Source organism: Vanellus vanellus (assembly GCF_965231255.1).
Source record: "Vanellus vanellus genome assembly, chromosome: 2".
Classification (NCBI taxonomy): Eukaryota; Metazoa; Chordata; class Aves; order Charadriiformes; family Charadriidae; genus Vanellus; species Vanellus vanellus.
In genome coordinates this window covers 160,461,362-160,483,544 of record NC_138906.1, presented here as the reverse complement: position 1 = coordinate 160,483,544, position 22,183 = coordinate 160,461,362, and the positions used below count along the sequence as shown (strand labels likewise).

The 22,183-nt window shown below is 39.3% G+C and overlaps 1 protein-coding gene across 1 annotated transcript in view; it reads left to right on the top strand.

Annotated features, from left to right (window-relative positions):
- ADCY8 (adenylate cyclase 8) overlaps nt 1-22,183 on the top strand; it is a gene marked incomplete at its 3' end in the record, with an annotated part of 134,064 nt that overhangs the window by 64,593 nt on the left and 47,288 nt on the right. The window contains exons 5-7 of the mRNA XM_082479842.1: nt 2,803-2,930; nt 14,886-15,044; nt 19,199-19,469. Coding sequence (XP_082335968.1) covers nt 2,803-2,930; nt 14,886-15,044; nt 19,199-19,469 — 558 coding nt within the window. The remainder of the gene's footprint in view (nt 1-2,802; nt 2,931-14,885; nt 15,045-19,198; nt 19,470-22,183) is intronic.

Below are 22,183 nucleotides of genomic sequence, written 5' to 3'. Positions count from 1 at the left end.
GCTCTCCTTTGGCTGTAATGGCAGCCTCAACTGCTGCCGACATATGGGCACCTATATATAGTCACCTTCATTTGGATGTCTCACTCCTTAGATGATTTCCTGAGCTTTGGCAAACGAATGTAGAGATGACATATCATGACAAGAAAAATCATACATTCATGTGCAGCTGAATGGATTTCCTGTGTCACACGCATGCACTCACATTTGCATACATCAAAGCCTCATTAACAGGTCTTGTTATGCATTAAGATTCTTCTTTCTTATTCTTATAAAAATTGCATCTTTTTGAAATGGTCTGCCTTGTTCCGATTTTCAGCAAATGAGGAGACATGCAGCTGGGTGACAGAGGTCTCATCTGTCTTTAATGGAATCAGCACTTCAGCCAGTTTAAATGAGTCATTAATAACCAAACAGCTGAGGTTTTCTTCTGTTGCAGACTATGTTTTATAACTGTGCTGAATTAGATGCTCACTTAATAGGGGTTTCCAGCATCGTCAGACAGGCAGGTACTACAGGTGCAAGACTGCATGATAAATGTTGAGTGTAAAAATGCAATTACAATACTAAAATACTACTTGAGACTTGTCTGTCTTTCTTTCTTTCTTTCTTTCCTGGAAATTGGCTATTATTCCTTTTTTTTTTTTTCTCTATTATACTATGAATTTATCAGTTGTAATGTATTTGTAACGGGTCTGAATGGACTTAAAGTGCTGCTGGTTTTTTCTTTAATCCACCTCAGTCAACCCTATGTCACATTATGAAAGTTCCTTTTACTTTGTAGATGTAAAAGCAAATGGCAATTGGAATATGAATCGATTGAATGGCACTATTAGAAAAGCCAAAGAATTTTAATATTTGTGGTTTATAATATCTTTATCTCTGCATTTTGTCTAACCAGGGAACACAGAGAGAAGCATAAGGAAGGCCACTAACAGTTTAACATGCACTGATTTATGCCATTGAGTCCTCAGTACTTTTTGATTAATGTTTCCTAGTTTCACTCTCTAGAAAAAAAAAAATAGGTGGAAAGTGCAGTAAAATCAAATCTCTAATTCTTTCCATTGAGGAGGAAACATGTAAAAAATGAATGTTTTTGTGGGTTTCAGGATGTGTGATTTGAGTTGCAACCATATAAAAAATACCCAGTGTTCACTTGTGTGGGTCTGCAGAGGGTTTGAAGAGAAGGGGACAAAGAAAGGGGAGACTTACAGATGATGTTTGACCTTTTAGAAATCTGACTTTAGTCTTGAATTTCCTTGTGAAACTTGGGCAGCGAGGCACTGCACTCTGAGAGCCAGCAATGGTATTAGCTGGGGACTTAGACAAAGCTTCAAACACAGTCAGCTCCAACTGATGGTTTAAGGAGATTTCAGGGTGAATCAGCTTACTTTGGCTCTATGCCCAGAGCAGCTTTTACCCTTGCTGGCATGCTTAAAGCTTCAGCTGACTTCTGCAAAAGATTTGGATGCAAGTGTGTAGGCTCCTTTTGCCACTCTAGGATTTGTAAAGACTTGTGTGAGGTTGACTACAAAGCTTCATTCTTCCTAGGCAAAATCTTGAATACTAATCTGGAGTCCCGTGCATTTGGCCAGTGCTCAATTCCTGAGGCACAGTCAGCGTTCACATTTGCTCCTACGTCCTACTTAAAGTTCTGTCTTCCCCAGGGGGTTTAGTGTATCCCCGCTCCTTTGATTAGGGCAGCCTCCACTGCAGGTTTCCACAGAGAAAGAGAAGAGGAAAGATGAAATAAATATGATAGGCAATTTTTTCTATCATCTAATGAACTGGTTTTACAAATCGTTATCCTGTTCCCCAGTAATGAGTAGTCTTCATTTTAATGTCCTGTCATTTGAGCCTTTACTGATTGAGTGCTAATACTGCACTTATAATATCAATGATTCTCCATCATAAAAATGCTTCCTTGACTCAACTTGTAACTTCTGCCCCTAGACACTTGCAGCTCTGTCCTTAAATTATCATGGTCTCTGTTCCTGTGCATTGATTGTCTCCTGTGAGTGCCAAGCCAGCAGAATACACTCGGCAAATTTACAGCTGATCTTGGGCTCATTTGTTTTGCTTGTCTGGGAACTGCAAAAGTTTTGTGTATTTCTGCTCACTAGAAGAGAATCTTCTAAAATAGTGATCCAATCACACAGTAATATGCTGTTTCATTCTACAAGGATACTGCTAATATATATTTTAGAAATGAAATTCAGTATTTGTTTACAGGGTAAAGGATGTCTCTGGCTGAATGCCAAACAAACATAATTTCTCCCCACTATGAGGCTAAGACACCTTTCTTGATATCCTTATCATGCAGATACTTGATCAACTCCTAAGCTGTTGGGAATGCTTGAGGGTGACAGTGGAAACTTTAGGTGAGAAGGGATTATCGGTGGCAGGAAAGAGGTTTTTCATTTATTTCCAGTGTAAAAAAGAGGCAGAAAGGATGCCCTGGAGGAATATAGTCTAAAATGGGTTATTCATTATCTCAGCTTGCATTTCTGAATTCTTGGCCTAGCTTCCAGACTGACTCTGAAGAAACCTTTGTCACCATCAGCAAGGACATTTCTGACTAGCGTAACACAAAAATCACTATATCCTTTTTTACTGAAAACATAAAGGTACTTTATTTCAAAAGTGAAATAAATCAAGATTGTACTAATCACAAGCAGGAAACATCCAGCAACAAGCTTTTAATTTTTTTTTTCAGTACTTTTTTCAACTACTTTCACATTCATCTTCAAATTATGAAAACATAACTGCAGATCTTTTCTTTCCCTTTGGTACATTTACATATAGGAACACCATTGTCTCAGAATAAAGATCCTGGGGGACTGTTACTACTGCGTGTCGGGGCTCCCAGAACCTCGCCAGGACCATGCACACTGCTGTGTTGAAATGGGACTCAGCATGATCAAAACTATCAGGTAATGCTTTTTTTTCCCCTTCTTCTTCTTCTTGTTTCATTGTTTCTGACAGTGTCCTGAACTTCTTATCTGAGAATGCTATTACTAGACAAGTAATTCCTATGGTGGTTCAGAGACCGCAGGATTATCACTGTGAAAAGGGCAGGACTTTTTCAATCCGTGTAATGCGTGGGAAGAGATACTAAATGCATTTTATTAACCTGTGCTGTTTCAGAGCATGTAACTTGATAGCTGTGTGTGCAATGCGAGTGATAGTTTTCAGAGATCTTAACAGTTCTCACTTTGTACTGTTGTCATTTTTAAGAGGAGGTTTATGAGGAGGAGACTGAATTGCTTCCAATAATCCCTTTAATAAAATAAAACAACGATATAAACCCTAAATATACAGCTGTGGCAATACTTTATCTTGGAAACTAGCTCATAGACAAACTCATAATCACTGAGATTTGCCAGATGAGCAAATTTTACTTGTTAAATCGGGTTGGTGCTTAAATCCACAAGGGCTGGAAGTGTTTTAATTAAGGGATGTGTTCCCATCATGTCAACGTAATTGTGTTGTTGATTATTGTATTTTGATGCAATCAGGATTAGTAATAACAATGATTCAGCAGTCCATATATAGAGCTTGTCCAATGACTTACTGTGACAGTGGCCAACATCTAATGCTCCAAAAGAGGTTTTCTCCATCTTTTTTATCCTCTATATGAATATTGCTCAGTTCCCCTTCTCTGAATCCTTCTTCTGTTGTTGTCTTCCCTAAAACAGTGTTGCCCAACCCGAGCACTCTCCTCTTTCCATGGATGTTTTGCTGTTCAATCTCTTTATCTGCTTCTTTTCCAGACTGCTTTCCTCCTTTAATCTGAGTGTGCCTCATTACGTATATCAGACTGTTAATGTGTACTGCAGCTACATTACTGAGATCTTAATAGAGAAAGAACCTGACAAAAATTAATTAATGGAAAATGTAACTGAATAATGATTATGCAACAATGATCTCTAAGAAGATTGGATTCAATTATCACAGACTAAATGTTGCACAAAGTAATCAATATTTTGCTTCTGAAATCCCCACACTAAAAGTGAAACACGAATTAGAGAGCATACACAGATGAAAAAAGCTACCAGCATTGTAAAAAATTCTTGGAGACACAGCAAATCATTTGCATTTGCTTGGTAATACCATCTGCAGCAAACCCATTGTAAGTCATTTTTCTTCTAACATAGTAGATTTCTCCGAACCTCCTTGCACATGCGGAAATCTATAACACCCCGCTGCCCTTTTATGAACCGGGTCTCAAAGGCAGTAATCCAGTGGAAATGGTACTGTATTTTTAGTATCTTAAATGACGGTTATATTCAGTGGGAGCTGAAAAACCAAAGTCCATTAGATCTTTGATCATCCCAGGCTAATTCAGTTCTGATGGCCTCCAGGTTATTTGGTGATCTCAGTATCTGAATTTCTGGCCATTCAATGAGCATGAATTTTTCCCCAGGCTTTTCTGTTCAGAGTATAGTAGCCTTATGTTACTTATCTTAATGTGTGCTCATATAGTTCACAGGGAGGGCCAACGCTTCCATGGGATATTACAAATACTTCAGTCCATGTTTCTGAGAGAATTTGGAGTTATCTACAGTCTATTAATTAGAACTTAAATTAGTAGATATGTCTCAAGTTAAAATGAAAAAAAAACAAAACACCTTCATTAGAAAACTGAATTTCTACACGGTCACTCACTGCAAGATTTGATCAGATCCAAAACCTGCTAGAAATAACATTTTTATGATTATAAAATGCTTTATCTTCATCTGAAGATTTCACAGACTAAATATTTTGTATGTCCAAAATAAGAGTGAGATGATCCAAGATATGAGAAACCATCATTCAGACTTCACAATTACATTGAAATTATATAGATGAACTGAAAGCCTTCTTGAAAATTAGAGGATGTTTACAGGGAATTTCTAAAAACTTCACTACTTATAAAGCTTACATGAAGAGTTATTTCTTCTCCCTCTTGCAGAGCTACATCTTTGCTTTTAAATCTTAGCTATATTTTAGCTCAAGCACTTACCCTAGCTTAAGAATTAGACATTAAAACAAAATCCAGTATTTATGCTACAACATCCTACCTATAATTAGGATTTAGGCATCTAGATCATGGAGGGCAATCCAGGAAGTTTTAGAACTCCTGATTCTTGTACCAGTTTAAATTCTTTATACAATTAATGTAGAAAGAAGCTTTAAATTAGGCAGACCAGATTTTCCCCTGCAGGTCCTCCAGGATTCCTGTTCTCTCCATTGACAACTGGTAGTTGGTAACATTGCAAGGATGGGTGCCAACACTTCTGGTGCAGCAGTGCCCAAAAATCTACCATCTCAGGGTACCATTACTGAATTTTCCTTCTAGTCTTCTTGATGATTGCATGGTCAGCAGGAATTGAACAAGAATTTCAAATCTCTTCATTACAAAACATGTAAAATAAATCTACATGGACAGATTGACTCACAAGGGACCTCTGAGTGTTTTAACACAGCTCGTATCCATACAGCTAAAGTGTTAATTTATTATTAATTGAAACTCAAAAACTTGATCTTAAACTCATAAACCAAGGATCTAGACGTGAGTCTTGCTACTCCACTTCTCTCTTTGCAGATGTAAAGAACTGCTCAGAATGCAGCAAAACAATCCAAGACCATTATTTTCTCTGTAATGATTTCTTGTATTACTGTGTCGTGTTACAAGTCTTATAAAAGAAAAGCTATTATTGTTATTCTACTCTGTCTTCTTGTACTTTGCCCCCATAACCATTGAGTACAATTGAAATACAACTTTCAGCCACAGGAAGGCTCCATGAATTCTGATATTTACTCTAAAGCAAGAAAGCTTCGCCCCATCACATTTATTTATGAGCAAGAATCCTAACTCTGTCTGTCTTGCAAAACCCAACCTCCTGTACACTGTTTTTAGCTGCAGTTGGAAATGCAAAGTAATATAAAAAGAACAAACTCTTCACAAGGGTTCATTTATTCAGCTGGTTCTCATATCTTTTCACATGCAGCATAACTTTTCCTGTATTTAACTTTATTCTATTAATGCCTGTCTGTACTGAGAGTTGATAGAAATGAGATACTAGTGGAACGTTTAGTCATCAGATGATAATGTTTCATTTCAACAGTTATCACCCAAGCTAAATGGGTGTTAGAGATAACAGTCAGAGAAACTAAATCTGCAACTGCTCTTACCTACAAAAAAAGAGCAGCCATCTTATCTTTATGTCTTTATGGGGAGGGAAACATTTGTAAGAAGAAAGCCGTCATCAGCGTTTCCTTTGCGTGTTAGTGAAATTCCAAAGCTGTGCTGGAGTGCCAGATGGATGGGATTGTAGGTGGGATATGTGATAAAATTCAAGATGGAGATATCTATTCATTGGTAGTCAAATACAGAACATGAGCTTAAGACGTAACAGTAAAATGAGGTCAGATTTCATGAGACAATCGCTTCCTCAAATATATTAAAATAGATAAGAGAAAGATACAGAACAAAAAATAAAAGTAATTCTGAACTGAGATAATTTCTAAATATGACATTATGCTCCAGACAGAGATTAGCGTGCTTGTTCATTGGGGTTTTCAGTTCTTTGGGTTGTGCTTTGAGGAGAGGAATAGCTACGTAAAGCATAGTGAGGAAAGGTCAAAGGGAAAGGGAGTTAAAGGAGAAAGGAGAGGAAGCATGAAAGGAAGTGGAAGCAAAGGAAGGACTGTGAAGAGAGGTGAAGAAAATAATCTTAAAGGAGAGGAGAGAGTACTTCCAAAGTGGAAATTATACCGGCATAGTCTGTCAATGTCAAGACTGAGATGAGAATAATGAATCTTGGTGTGGTGGACTCATTTTAAAACGCTTGTTAAATGTTTTTATAAGGGTACAGGGAAAAGTCACAAAAATAATTTGTGAAGAGAAGTGCCTTTAAAATAATAGAATTGAGAAGCTTGATCTGTTTAGCTGAGAGAAAAAAGGGTTTGAGGATTTATTTGGTAGCAGCACATAAAACATTTTATGGGCAGAAAACACTAGATTTAAAAATGGGCAATGGTATCACCAAGAGAAGAGTTGGCTTTTCTGTCCCTCAGTGTTTTCAAACCAAAACTGAATTTCTTACCAGAGTAGACACTTCCATCAGGCACAAGTTACTGGAATACGAACAAGTGCAAGTGGGTAAGATGTACCAGCCCCTGTGTCACAGGGTATGAAGGTGGACAACGTAACTGTCCCTTCTGCTCTTCAGCTTTGGACACAGTGGCAGCCTAAGTGACAGGGGCTGCTTTCAGGGGTTAAAGGCTGCTGCTTTCACCACCACCTTCTCAAATCTCCCTATTTTTGAAATCCCCGTGGCTGGGAAGAGAGTGGGGAGACACACTGTGGGAGGCCCAGCTCCTCAAGGACTCACTCACACGGTTTAACAATGGAAATCCCGCAACAATCCACACAACGGTGGAAATTGCAACAAACGTATTTGTTTGGTAAGTCAAGGAGTTCTGAGTGATTTCATCTCTTGGATTATTTCCCACTAAAATACCAGCTGAAAGAGTAACTATTATGACAGAAAAAATAGTCCCAGCATACAATGTGAGCTAAACTGCAGAAATTAGATAACAGCTTGTCTTCATTGAAAGTCTGTAATTAACTACTAATATTAACAACAGTTCATGAGAGAGGAAAAAAAAAAAGAAAACCAAACACAAAAAGCCCCAAACAAAACAAACCCAAAACCAAAACCAAACCCCATAACACCGTGACTATTTTAGATGATGTCAGAAACCGGCCTGGCAGGTTTCTTGCCTTTCGCAGGAAAAACTGCTTTTAACATCATCTGTTGGGTATTGAAAAAAAATCATGAAGTGATCAATGCTTGTTAAAGAAGTAACTCTAGGCAGTGAAACAGCCAGGAGTTGATTTCATATTCCACAATTAATGAATCACGGAATCACGGAATTTTCAGAGTTGGAAGGGACCTCTAGAGATCATCTAGTCCAACTCCCCTGCTCAAGCAGGATTGCCCAGAGCACATTACTCAGGACTGCATCCAGGTGGGTCTTGAAAATCTCCAGAGAAGGGCACTCCCCAACCTCCCTGGGCAGCCTGTGCCAGTGCTCTGTCACCTGAACCGTAAAGAAGTTTTTCCGTGTATTTGAACGGAACTTCCTGTGTTCCAACCTGTGCCCATTGCCCCTCGTCCTGTCACTGGGAACCATTGAAAAGAGCCTGGCTCCATCCTCCTTCAACCCACCCTTTAGATACTTGTACGCCATAATAAGGTCTCCCCTCAGCCTTCTCTTCTCCAGGCTAAAGAGTCCCAGCTCTCTCAGCCTTTCCTCATAAGGCAGATGCTCCAATCCCTTAATCATCTTAGTTGCCCTTCGCTGGACTCGCTCCAGCAGTTCCCTGTCCCTCTTGAACTGGGGAGCCCAAAACTGGACACAGTATTCCAGTTGTGGCCTCACCAGTGCAGAGTAGAGGGGGAGAATGACCTCCCTCGACCTACTGGCCACACTCTTCCCTATGCAGCCCAGGATTCCATTGGCCTTTTTGGCAACAAGGGCACATTGCTGGGCCATGGATAATTTACTGTCTACCACAACCCCCAGATCCTTCTCCTCCAAGCTACTTCCCAGCAGGTCCGCCCCTAACCTATACTGGTGCCTAGCATTCTTCCTCCCCAGGTGCAGGACCTTGCACTTGCTTTTGTTGAACCTCATTAGGTTCTTCTCTGCCCAGCTCTCTGGCCTGTCCAGGTCACGCTGGATGGCAGCACAGCCCTCTGGGGTGTCAGCCACCCCACCCAGTTTGGTATCATCAAAGAACTTGCTGAGGATACACTCTGTCTCCCATTAATTAATTATTTAGTTATATAATAATATAAGTGATCCAGTCCTGGATTCCTCCCACAGATTATTTGTTGTACAATGTACAAGGCTCAGCCTGTGTTGCAATGAGCCTTGATTCACAGGAGACAGAATATTGCTTCACAAAATCCAAACTTATTACTTACCTTCATTTGTGTATGGTGGTAGAAAGGGGCTTTGCAAGGTGTCCACAAGTTCAGCCAGCACTTTTGACACAGGCCGCAGAGTGAATAGGTTTCACCCTGGTACTTGATCACATCGTGACCACATCTCCAAGTGTCCATTTCAGCCACTGACAGTGAATGAACAGAGCATCAGGACAGTATATCTTTTCCTGGTTTTGCTGTCGGGGGACTCCATGAATTGAACTGGGTAGAGATTAATGGGTTTGTGCACCTCTGAGAACTCTTTTCTTTGAATGCGTCACCAAATACAATCAAAGCTGTATTGGCAAGATGGCATAGAAGTGTATTTATTTATATAGCTTTTTATAACATAGCTTTCAAATGAAAGAGCAGACTTCTGATAATATTGCTTGTAGTCCCTTGTGCTGTATTAGTTTCCTGCCTCTCAGAGCAGACAGACATAAGAAACAGGAACACAGCAGTGGTTGAACTCTGTCCATGTTACTACAGTATCCGTCTGAAATCAGAGCAAGTCAGTTATATTAATGATAAGTCTGATGATATGAAATTTCTCAGGATACTAGTTTCTGCTGACATTGGAATCCAGCTCCAATTCAAAGGTAAATTCACCTTGGAGCTATTTTAAACTGACTTCTTGGGATGATATCTACCTTAAATTGTAAATTCAATGCTGTGTGAAGTCCATCTACAAAGTGTTATTTCCTGTGAGTCATAGCATCTTCGCTGTATTCTTTGAACTATTCAGCAGTTTAGTGCACCCTGTTACTTTTTAAAAATAATAGGTGGCACATTCACAAGTATGACACAGTTCCCAGAATCTCACCAAAACAGAGCACTTGCCTCAGTTCACCTACTATCCTCTCATGCATGCAACAAAAAGCATTTCAGTTCATTTAGGAAAATTCCACAAATCTGTTGAGTCCAACCCAAAAGCTTTCTATGTAATTGAGTCTTAGGATCATAGAACAGTTCAGGTTACGGGAGGCGGGGGAGGGGGGCGGTGGGGGTGGCAGCATCAGGTCATCACCAGTCCGACCTTCTGCTCAAAGCAGGGTCAGCTATGACCCTTATTAACTTCAAACAGAATACACAGACTCTCCAATTACATCTGCATGAGGATGATAGTGGCTATGTCTTGATAGGTAAATTAAACAGCCCCAGGGAATGTCAGCTGTCACCAAGAAAAAGTGGCACAGCCTGGCCAACTCCATTATTCTCAACTCTTTTTGCTTCCAAAACCAGGCAGTTGCATCCAAACTGCCTACTGAAATGGTCTTTGACACACGTGAACTCCTAAACCTGGGAAAAGGTTGAGAGTCAGCTAGTTGCCCGGGGCAGGGGGGGGAACCAAACAAAAAAAACCAACATTCTGGGGCTGTTTTAAGTATCTCAAAGCACAGACAGAACCTTGCAGAGTTAAACTGGTCAGCACAGATGTAGCCAGTGTGTCACTGTCTGGATCTGCAAGGTGTGACTTCTGGGGCATTCAGATTTTTGGCAACTACAGAAAAGGTTGAAAAGAAGATTTGTGACTTTTGGCTCACCTTCTACATGCAAATAGGAAAGCCTCTGATTAGCAACACAAAAATCAAATACCCATCAAAGAATGGCGGCCAGAAGGAAAAGCCAAGATCCAATTAAAATCAATGAAATTTTTGTCACTGACTTGACTGAAATGAGATATGGCATGAATAGCATCAGTCACAGTTGCCTCATCCTGGATAAGATATCAGACAGCTCATGAGCTAAGCCAGGGTGCTTTATAGATCATCAATAATGCAGTCTCACGCACACACTTTTTGACAAAGTATTTGCAGAGACCCTGTAAAACAGTTGAAGCACATACATATTTTTAATTAGAAGTTTAATTGGTAGTTGAATAGATTTAAGAGGCAGAAGTGCTAAAAGATGTGGAACACCTGAGATTATGCAAAATGAACACTTCGTTTTTTCAGTATCTAGTACGTACTATTATTTATGAGAAGTTTTTTTCTGAATAAAGAACTACTCCCATTGATGAAGATGTTCCAGTGTTTGTTATTTCAAAGTTTTCAACTGCTTTTTATCTACAGCACTATATAAACAAGACTTCTTAAAGTATGTGGTAGTCTGGCTATTAGGTAGATTGATTTGACCATGGTGAAGTTCCCTTCTCTACATAATTCAGAAATCTCTTTCACTCCACGTCACTCCAAATTTTAAAGAAAAAGAATAATTCTATGGCTTTTTACATACTAATCAATCACCTCACTTTAAAACTGCAACTATTTATTCTGTATTCAATTTAAAACCTTACAACAAAAGTTTAGTGAAAACTAATGTCTCCACAAACAAGTTCTCAACCGCTCTGCTGTCAGTCTTGTGTCGTAAATAATAAAAAAAAAAAACAAATGAGAGCAAGACCAGATTGCTGTTCTGCTTTGATTCATCTTCTGGACAGGGTCTGTTTAAATATATCTCAGACTGCCTGTGGCTCGATTCAATCAGGTCCCCTCGTGCAATTAGTTTCCTACCTATCAACATAAGAGCACATTGCTGTGAAGGGCGAGTAAGAAGAGGATATGAAGATGGGGGCCCTGCAGGTGCACCAGCACCGCAGCAGACAGAAAAACAGAACAGCCTTCAGTCAAAGGATGCGGGCAGGTAACCAAATCCACACTGGCTGCAGATTAATAGCTGAGAACAAATATCACCTGAGCAGCATACAGGAATAAGTTGCTGGGAGCTTGTGGAAGACACCAGATGAGGCAAGCGGGACAGGACCTTGATTAGGGTCTGCAGTGTCATGCGGGAAGCGGGGCGGACAGCACAGCTACTTGAAGTTTTGAACAAATGTAGAAGCCCTATGTGGCTGATTGACGGTGCCGAAGCCTTTTCAGGCCATTATCACATTTTTATGGCAAAGAAAATGGTAAAATCCAGCAATCCTCAGTCAATCATCTGGAAACAGAGGGATGCATTGCTCAGCTGTGAAATTATTTGTACCTGGTCTCTTCAATGAGATCTGTGTGTGCTAGTTCCCATATAAGGTACAAACACAAGAGTATAATTTATAGTATTTAAAATTAATAGAATAGAATAGTTCAGTCAGAAGGGACCTACAGCCATCATCTAGTCCACCTGCCTGACCACTTCAGGGCTGACCAAAAGCTAAAGCATGCTGTTAAGGGCATTGTCCAAATGTCTCTTAAACACTGACAGACCTGGGGCATCGACCACCTCTCTAGGAAGTCTGTTCCAGGGTTTGACCACCCACTCAGTAAAGAGATGTTTCCTGATGTCAAGTCTGATGCTTCCTGATGCAGCGTCTGATCCTTCCTGATGCAGCTTTGAACCATTCCCACATGTCCTATGACTGGATACCAGCAAGAAGAGCTCAGCACCCTCCTCTCCACTTCCCCTCCTCAGGAAGCTGTAGAGAGCAGAGAGGTCACCCTTCAGCATCCTCCTCTCCAAACTAGACAAATCCAGAGTCTAAGTGGCTAAGGCTGCTCCTCATAGCACATACCTTCCAGCCCTGCCACCAGCTTTGTTGCCCTTCTCTGGACGCATTCAAGGACCTTCACATCCTTCTTAAATGGTGGCCCAGAACCGCACACAGTACTCAAGGTGAGGCCACACCAATGCTGAACACAGTGGGATAATCACCTCTTTTGCCTGGCTGGTTATGCTGTGTCCGATGCAACCTGGGATGCAATTTGCCGTCAGGGCACGCTGCTGGCTCCTACTGAGCCTGCTGTCGACCAGCACCCCACATCCCTTTCCGCAGGGCTGCTCTCCAGCCTCTCCTCTCCCAGTCTATACTTTTGCCTGGCATTACTCCGTGCCAGGTGCAGAATCCGGCATTTGGTCTTGTTAAATTTCATCCCATTGATAATTGCCTGATTCTAGTATTTGTCCAGTGTTGTCCCTATTTATTAACATTTAAATACTATAGTACTTAAAATCTAATAGCATGTGTGTGTATATATATGTAGAGAGAGAGATTGCATAAATATATGTCATTAGGCCATTTTATTAAACTTAAAATCCTCTTATTGGGTGCATTTTTCAATGAAAAGATTTTTTGCTCAATTATTCTTCTGGATCCAATTAGCTTTTTATTTAAATATAAGAAAATCAGACAGAAAATGAGAAGTAATTGTCTGAGTCCAAATAAAAAAAAAGGCAGACTGGGGAAATGATCATGTGGGGAGTTGTGTGATAACTCCTCTGACAGTTATGAATATTAGATATTTTTGCAGCATATCTATAAAAATTCTTCAAAACACATTACAAATTACAGTGCTCTAATTTCTCTTAGCTGTTCTCACAACATTTAAGGCGCTACTTCAGTGTGGAGGAGTTGTTTCCATGCCCCACCTTCCAGAGACAGGTGTTTGTTTAATTATGGTATCTCAAGCCCTCTCACTTGCAAACCAATAAAGAATTTGTAGATGAAAACTGTAAACTCCGAGTATCAGATCACAGATAAATCCCTTCCCAAAGCTTCTTTTTTATTACGTTATGATTAACTTTTTTCAAATCTCTTTCTTTTAGATATCTGCAATGTGTTAGCTTCCTGATATGATGAACAGATCTTTTGTAGTAGGCAAACAGCTGTGCTGGGACATATCATATGCATGCTTTTCTCCAAGGTTTCGGAATATGCAGGAAAGGGAAATAAAGATGAACTGCTTATTTTCAATTCCATACATTTTTATGTGATTAGTTTATCTCCATTTTGAAACTCTTACTTCTCCCCCCTCCCCGAACTGAATTGATGCCCCATTGCAACAATGAAAGGCCAAATATTGAATGCACTGAGCAATTTACCCTTTTCTCCTCAAGAGAGGTTCTGTCAAGGCCATGACTGAGGCATCTAAGGCAATGATAGTTAGCTTCAGAGTTGTGAAATAGAGCTGTTTATTCTTTGCCTGCTCTGTTGTGTGATCTTGCTGTGCTGCTATTGACTTTGGTGACCGTAGAACTGGGACTCTGTAAAGAGAAACAGCAGCCTTGTTTGTAGACCAACAGTAGCGATGCTGTGCTTTTCCTATCATGAGCATGCTATTCAAATATTAATGAACACTAGCTCTAATAGTATTTCTGGTGCAAATAGTTGTTGTCACACAAGCAGAACTGGAAAAGTGCTCTCTTTGTCATCCCTGTGGCTATGAGCGATATATGTTGTCTTGTATCAGAAGAGGAAGATAGCGTTTTAACAGGGTAAAATTACCTTTATAACCAGTAGACATATTAATTGAAAACAGTGCTGGGACAAAGTTCCTTTTTTTGAGAATGTTAACAAATATGCCTGCATGTGTTTACTTTTGAAGAGGTGAAATGGTCTTTGCCATCACACAGAATGGAAGAAATGGATTTTAGAATCATACCGTTATCATAACAGAGCAAATGGTGTTATGGCCAAATCTACTGAAAATAATTCACCTTTGGACAAAGAGTAACTCTGGAAAATTCCAGTCAATAAAATGACATTTTTGAAAGATTGAGCATTATTCCAAAAAATACAATAGAATATAAAAGTATATGCAGGTTTGGTGATAACAGTTTTTGTAATGTTGTTGAATGTTCTTTTATAATTCCAAGCTAAAGGGCTAAATGAGTCCAGACACTTCACTCAGGCATCTTTTTCTCTCCCTATCTTTCTCTTTCTGTCTGATAGGAATAATAACATGTGCCACTGAACCATGCATACAATTAAATGCTTAATGACAATATGGCTTTTACAGTCATTTTATCAGTACCTGTACTTTGCTACAGAAAGTTATCTCTTCATTTTACCGACTAAGTGGTTCTTCATAACAAAGGACGTTGTATTTTACATTGTACCTTTTTCTAAAGAATATGAAAAACTGTGGCATATACTTTCATGAGTCTGGTCTTTTGTCTTGTTTTGTTTAACAGATACGTTAGATCAAGAACGAAGCATGACATTGACATGAGAATAGGGATACATTCGGGATCGGTTCTGTGTGGAGTGTTGGGCCTGCGAAAGTGGCAGTTTGACGTCTGGTCATGGGACGTGGATATCGCAAACAAACTCGAGTCAGGTGGAATCCCTGGGTAAGGCGACATGTATTTCCCATAGTCAGAAAACATTGCCAACACAGTACACTTAACCTTGCCAACAGATTAACTGTCTTACATTATTTCATCAGCTATGACCTTTTTTTTTTTTTTTGCTATTTTGTAGTTGGCAGGGATTTGTGAAGCTATAGTCAAAAAAGGTTGAAATGGCCAGCTTGCATAGGCACTGGAAAAGCCAAAAATATTTCTTTTTCTTTGCCAGCTATGATATACTGAAAAAGTGGTTGTATTCAGCCCATACAATACTCAGAGGTAGCCCAAATTTCCCAGTTAAGTGTTGACCATACTTGAATTTTTCCAGGCTTCATTCTCTCATCTTTTGCTTTCAAATGCTGTTCTGAGGCACAAGGCTCTAATTTATTTTATTTCATAGTGCACAAAGTGCGTAACGCACAAAGAATTGTGTGTTCCTAGGTCATTATGCTAACAACAAGGCTTTATGGACAGCAGGCTCTCTAGGAAGTCTTTTAAATAGTTCGATGCTTTAGTAGATGCTTTGAGACATTTATGTCAACCTGTCTATATGTAAAATGTATGGTTTTCCATTGAGCTGCCTAGTGTTTCTTTGTCCAAGGAAGCTGATTCACCTGGAATATAGAATGTTATTTCTGCCTGACATGGTCTATGTCTCGTGGTAGTTTGGACGTTGCAAATCCTAAATTTGAAGCAACAGTAATGGTTGAGGGAATCTTCTGTTCACTTTCCATTATAACTTCCATTGATGAAAGATTTAGCAAAAGATCCCCTACAACAATTCAATTTTTGGCCATGGAACATAGAAGCAATGGCAGTGGACACTTTTATGCGGAAAAAGTTGAAGTGATGCTGTCATCTTGAGTGAGAGAGGTTCTAAGTCATTAAATCTGAGTCATGCGCTGTACTCCCGACACACACTTCAAGATCTTTCAGACCTGTCATGTTCCCAGGAAGTTAGAAAGATATTTGCTTTATATTGTACTTGCAAATGCAAGCCCCTTCCACTGTTCCCCAAAGTAGACCTTTATACTAATATATATTCTTAGAATCAGCAGCAAATGAAACATTGCATGCTCTGAAAACAAATTCTATACTCTGCATATGTCACCAGTGTATAAAACTGCAGAAAAAAAAATCCTTTCCCTGCTGCTTATCCCACATGATGCCCAAGAAAGGTCATATGCTGCTTATTTAACACAAGCAAATCAATCATCTAAGTTTCACCATCCACACCTGCAAAAAGTCTAGTTTATTGCTGTTAATGCATGCAAGTAGTACAGCTATTAATGAATAACCCAGAGAACACACCACCTTGCTGTTGATAAAATGCCTGGCTAGGTTGCAGTCTATTGGAGCAGAGTAATTTCCACTCCCATATATCAGTTTGCCAACAGAACAAAGCCTGTATGTGACAGCAATTCACTGAGTCCCTCAAAACAGTGATTTACATCAGACTTTCCTAGTGCGCAGAGCAGATTTAATAAAGCAGTTAAGTTCACTTCAGCCTCTCCTTACTCCTCCCTGCCACCAGCATTCAGATCCCCCTGCCTTCCACAAGACCGAGATCATTCCCATTCCCAGAGCAGCGCTGGAAAGCTGCACTGGGGTTATGAACGGTCCTGCTCCCACAGTGGGAAACAAGGCGAAAGATGAACCACAGCCCTTTCCTGAGGGCACAGCGGAGGGAGGCAGCTCCCCTGCCCGGGATGGGGAGGATCCCTCCTCCCAGTCTGGGGGCAAGAGAGGAAGGGCTCAGCTCTTCCCCTCGCCGTTTCTGTATCACCCTGAGACATCATTAGCACGGGCGATGCGGGGACAGATTGCCATCGAGGGAAGGAGTATAAGCAGGCAGCTCAACTGCCATGGAAGGAGGCACTCAGGAGCACTGAGAAAAAACAACCATTTCTGGGTTTCTGAGAGGAAAAAAATGTGTCCATAACACGCAAGAAGGAAACCATGTAAGATCCTACAGTGTTATTTCAGACACACTCTTCTTCCGGAACCTCATCTTCTAATAGTCTTCACCTGGTGTATCTAGGTGCTAATCTGTGGTATTGGATTCGCATAAAACCTAGCTAATAATTAATTTTCCAGGATGTATCAATGACAGGTGTCATCTAAAACTTTGGACCTGATATGTTTTCAGCAGTAGGACAGGCCGTACCTTTTAATTTCAATGATCAGGTTCCCAATTTACTGCATCCATATAAAACTGGAGACATCTTTCCACTACACATGTTAAGTTTTTTAAAATAAGTTGTACAAAGGGTGAAACCAGAAAATAGTTTTAATATACCAACTATTTATTAATATTTGGTCCATTTAAGGGTATTACATCAATAGCCAGCTCTACACTCCAGTTAAAGCTGTTATCATCTCCATTATAAAATCCATATTTCAGGGCTTTATAGTGCAGTCTTCCCAAATTGTATTAGTGGAAACTCAGCACAAAGATAGTCACCGTGGAAACTAATGTATCATTTTCTTTTTCTTTCTTCTTTTCTTTTTTTTTTCTTTTTTTTTTCTTTACTATTTTTTTTTTAATTAGTACTTCACTTAAATCAATTTAGTCTATTTGGGTTTCTAAGAGCTAGGAAATGCATTGTCTTTCTGAGAGATTATCTGATCAGGTTTTAAAGTCCAGGCCAAAAGTTACTTACATTTGAGATACAATTTTACTGTTTCGTATTGTCAGTTTTACTGGCATTTACTGACATTAGTGAATTTACTACAAAGCATTACTGATCTCTGTGGTCATCATAACAGCATGACATCTCACAGTGAAATTTATCCTGTGTTGACTTCAGAGGAAAGCTGGGACAGGTTAAAAAATGGCTGAGAAGATACAAATTTTTGATCTTTTAATTATATACTGGCATTTAAAATTCTACATAGACCCAGTTTGTGCTACATTCTGATACCCCTGGGTGTTTCACAATGCTTAAGGACAACCAGCACTTTATCTGTGCTTATGGCCTTTCTATTCCAGCAATATTTTATGCAATTTAATTCTGTATTGGCGTCCTTTAATTTCCAGAACAAAGTTTCCCAACGGGCATGCTAGGACCATTTCTTTCGGTGGAGAAAAGGCAATTTGTGGTGCCTGAGAAAAATGCCTCAGCATGTGTCATTAAGAAATTATCAAGAATTTTAGCAGACTGAATTTAGCTGACTGTCTGCAAGCCCGACTTTCAAAAAGTGTCATGCATCCAAATTTGAAAAATGAGCTGACCTTAAAGTATGGAGTCACTACATTTATTTGCTTGAGTTAGCTAAGTGCCTAATGAACATCTCCTCTTATTACATTTATGATGCCGCCTTATAAAGTATAGCACAGCTAACCATGCGGATGTGTTTTAGAGGCGTCTGCAATTTACCCTACATGTAGGAAGTTGAAGACTTCTTAATAATAGAAACAAAACTTACTTCTCCCTCTCTTTTTTTTAACTTGAACTGCTTTCTATCGTTCTCAAGCAGTCATAATTGTCATTAATTCCAAATACCAAGCACCTCCAGGTTTGATTGTAAGACATCAGAAGCCTTATCATGCTTTTGCAAAATTTGAGGTTTTGTATGTCATCTCTTAGATTCAACTTCACTTTTGCAAAAGCTTTTGAACTCATCACTTAGTCTTACCAGAAAGTATTACCCCTTTATGTAGTTTATTTCCCTAATTCACTACAGCTGCAATCAGACTACTAATTTCAACTGTCTAAGCTACCTCAGGAAACAGAATGAAATTAAAGAGCTTTCACGTAAACTGCTCTAATGCTTACCATATATTTTCTGCTCACCATATTTACCTGAAGTGGCAATTTTCATTCACTCTGAATAGTATTTTACTCAGGAAGGTCTCCCATTAAACCATTACTGAGCAAAACAGTATAGGTGTGAATATCATAGTGTTTTTCCTGTGAGAGGACTTTGTGCATTCATGAGGTCCTATTGATGTGAACATGCCTTAGCAGCCTTTTTCCCCAAATTAAGCTCATGTTTGTTGAATACGCTACTTAATTTTCTTTATAGAAATCCTCATATACAATAGAAAACTTTCTATTTTTCATTTAAAAATGATGCAGAGTTCATAAACTCCTTCTCATCTATGTATACTAGAACACAATCAGTATTTGCTACTACTTATTTCACTCGTGCAGGAGAATTCACATCTCCAAGGCCACTCTGGACTGCCTGAACGGGGATTATAAAGTTGAAGAAGGGCATGGCAAAGAGCGTAATGAATTCTTGAGGAAACATAACATTGAGACTTACTTAATTAAACAACCTGAGGAGAGTCTGTTGACTTTGCCTGAAGATATTGTGAAAGAGGCTGTCAGCTCCTCCGACAGGAGGAACAGTGGAGCAACGTTTACCGAAGGATCCTGGAGCCCTGAACTTCCATTTGATAACATAGTGGGAAAACAGAACGTAAGTCAAACTTCCTTTAATGTCATCAAGTATGAATGCATGCTTGAGTGCATTTCAATAACAGAAGCGTCAGAGGAGGCGAATTCATCTTTAACTTTTATTCTAGCATGTGCTGTAATAGCAGAGGATTAAAAAAACTGTTTCAGGGTAGAAATAAATCATGTATCCATACTGGGGAAATGCCAGGGGACCAGGGGTTTGGGGGGGTTTCCAACCGAAATTAAATACTACACAGCTTAGTTTTAATTGAACCAGTCCATAAAGTAAATTAAAAGTAAAGCTAATGTCACTAAACTAGCAGGGACATTCTAGTTAGCGTGTGTATCTCATTGCATAGCTTCACTGCACTGCCATCAAAGTAAAGGAATGAGTGAACGGACACTTTGCCAGACAAAAAAGCATAGTGTAGGTTGTTGATATATAAGAGAAAGAAAAAATATCTACCTTAAAAAAAAAACACCTTGTGAAAAGTTTGCCCATTCTTCACTTCTTTCTTTTTTTTAATAAAAAACATTAAAAACTTAGATTTTAAGACATAATTAAGGTTCACTAGCAGGTAAGTTAGACTCTAAGGTCACGCATAGCTCAACAGAAATATGAGATAATACAATCTGCTTCTGATCAGAACTTTTCCAAAAGCATTGCTTGGCTAATTGCTAGCACCCTGGGAAACAGCAATTCTTGTACAGTCATAAAAATTGCTCGTAAACTCTGCTTGCTTGGAGGAGTTTGAGATGGAAAGGTTAAAGTGCCCTCAGACACCACCCTCTTCACTGTATTTGAAAGAGTGATGAGTCTTTATGAAACAAAGTCAGCGGGAGTTTTCTTCCATTTTTCTGAGGGTTCTGTAATGACGTGAAATATCCTTTCTTCTGCTGCACATCCTTAGTCCTACTTGTCTCCACTGTCTGTTGAACTTCAAACGTTGTTGTGTGGAGGTCTTGCTTTGTCAAGCGTCTTCTGCTTCTTACAAATCTGCTCAGAAGTGATAAGCTTTCACAATCAATCAGCCCATGGTGGTCTCTTTGTCTCTTCAAACTGAACCATAGCATGGCATAGTTTGCTGTTATATAAAACACCTGGTTTATATATGTTCTGCACATCTGTGTATCTGCATGTACGCTGCCTTTTAGTATTCACTGTAGTTTGTTGACTTGTCTCTATGCTCTCATTTCATTAGGAACAGAGGTATGAGCGCATGCTGCCGTGAATATCTTCTCATCTCTCACTGTTTACTCTTCTTTCCCTTTTAATATTCCAATTTCTGTAGTCCAAAAAAATCTGTGCTGAGTAGGCTATCATTCATTGATCATTTTCTCAGCTAAACCTGGCCTTGATACTAACAAAGAGGAGGAATGAAATAAAGGACTAGTGTTTTTATTCTATTATTGAAAAACCTACATGCAGTAGTAATCACGTGATTCTGTGATTCCGTGAAACTAGTAAGAAGTCCATTACAATTGTTGAAATAAGTATAACTAAACAGTTGTTTTAAAGCAAGTTTTTGTCTTATGACAAAAAACAATCCATTTTTAGAATAGTTCCTCACAGGTTTTTTAAGAACTTGTCCTGCTGGACATAACTATAATTTTATATTACATGGATTTACAATAAGCTTTTTGGAAGAGGCAAGATTTTAAAAATCTACTATTCTATGTGTGATTCAATTATTATGTAATTTACAATTCTAAAGTTGAGACAATAAGCATTACTGCTCATAAACAATGTATTTCAGCTGAAAATTCAGATGATAGATTTAAATTATATTAGGATATAGTAGCTTTTCCCAGAGGTGTGTCAGCCTTGGACAGAATAATCATTTACTAACATTAATTATGCCACCTAAAGGTCACTGGCAGCAGCAAACGTTGAGAATCTGAGTAGCAGCAACCCAACAATGAATCACTCCATATGTTTGAATATTTGCCAATACGATTTAAATGGCTTCTTTACCCAATATGTTATAACAAAATTTGAGCAATTCTCATCACATGTGTCATACTTTTAGCTGTAGTTATGTTAGGAAGAATATGAAATGGCAAAGTCTCTGGTGAGTTCTCTTGCCAAACACAAATTCATCACAACCCATATTCTTTACTTCAACCTAATTTTCTATGGGCAGCCTAAGACAGCGAATTGAAGATGTGTTGGTATGAGTAAGAAACAGAATAAAGACTCTTTATGTATGCAGTCACAGACACTAACAAAAGCTGCATGTGTCTACAGCACAGTTAGCACCATGTGTCTTATCTCTGGTCGTAAGGATGCAAGCGTCTGCTCTGAAGTTCAGACCATGCCCAATATGGATGGAGTTTTCTGTTATTGAAACAGGTGTCTGGGCTTCTTTTCTAAAGCACAGGAAGTTGGACAGAAGTTATTTTATGTTAAGAAAGTGAAGGCCCATTTGCCCAGAGAGGTGGTAGATGCCCCATCCCTGGAAACATTCAGGTCAGATTGGATGTGCCCCTGAGCAACCCGGTCTAGTTGAAGGTGTCCCTGCTCATTGCAGGGGGGTTGGACTAGATGGCCTTTAAAGGTCCCTTCCAACCCAAACTGTTCTATGATTCTAAGGCCTCCTCCTCTAAAATAAATTAATAGCTTCTAAAATAAATTAATAGCTGATGAAGTTGGATTTCTTCTCTGGGCCTTCCAAAAGAAGTAGCTGAAAGCATAATAAGGTCACTGTGTGTGACCACCAGGAGGCACCTGGTGGG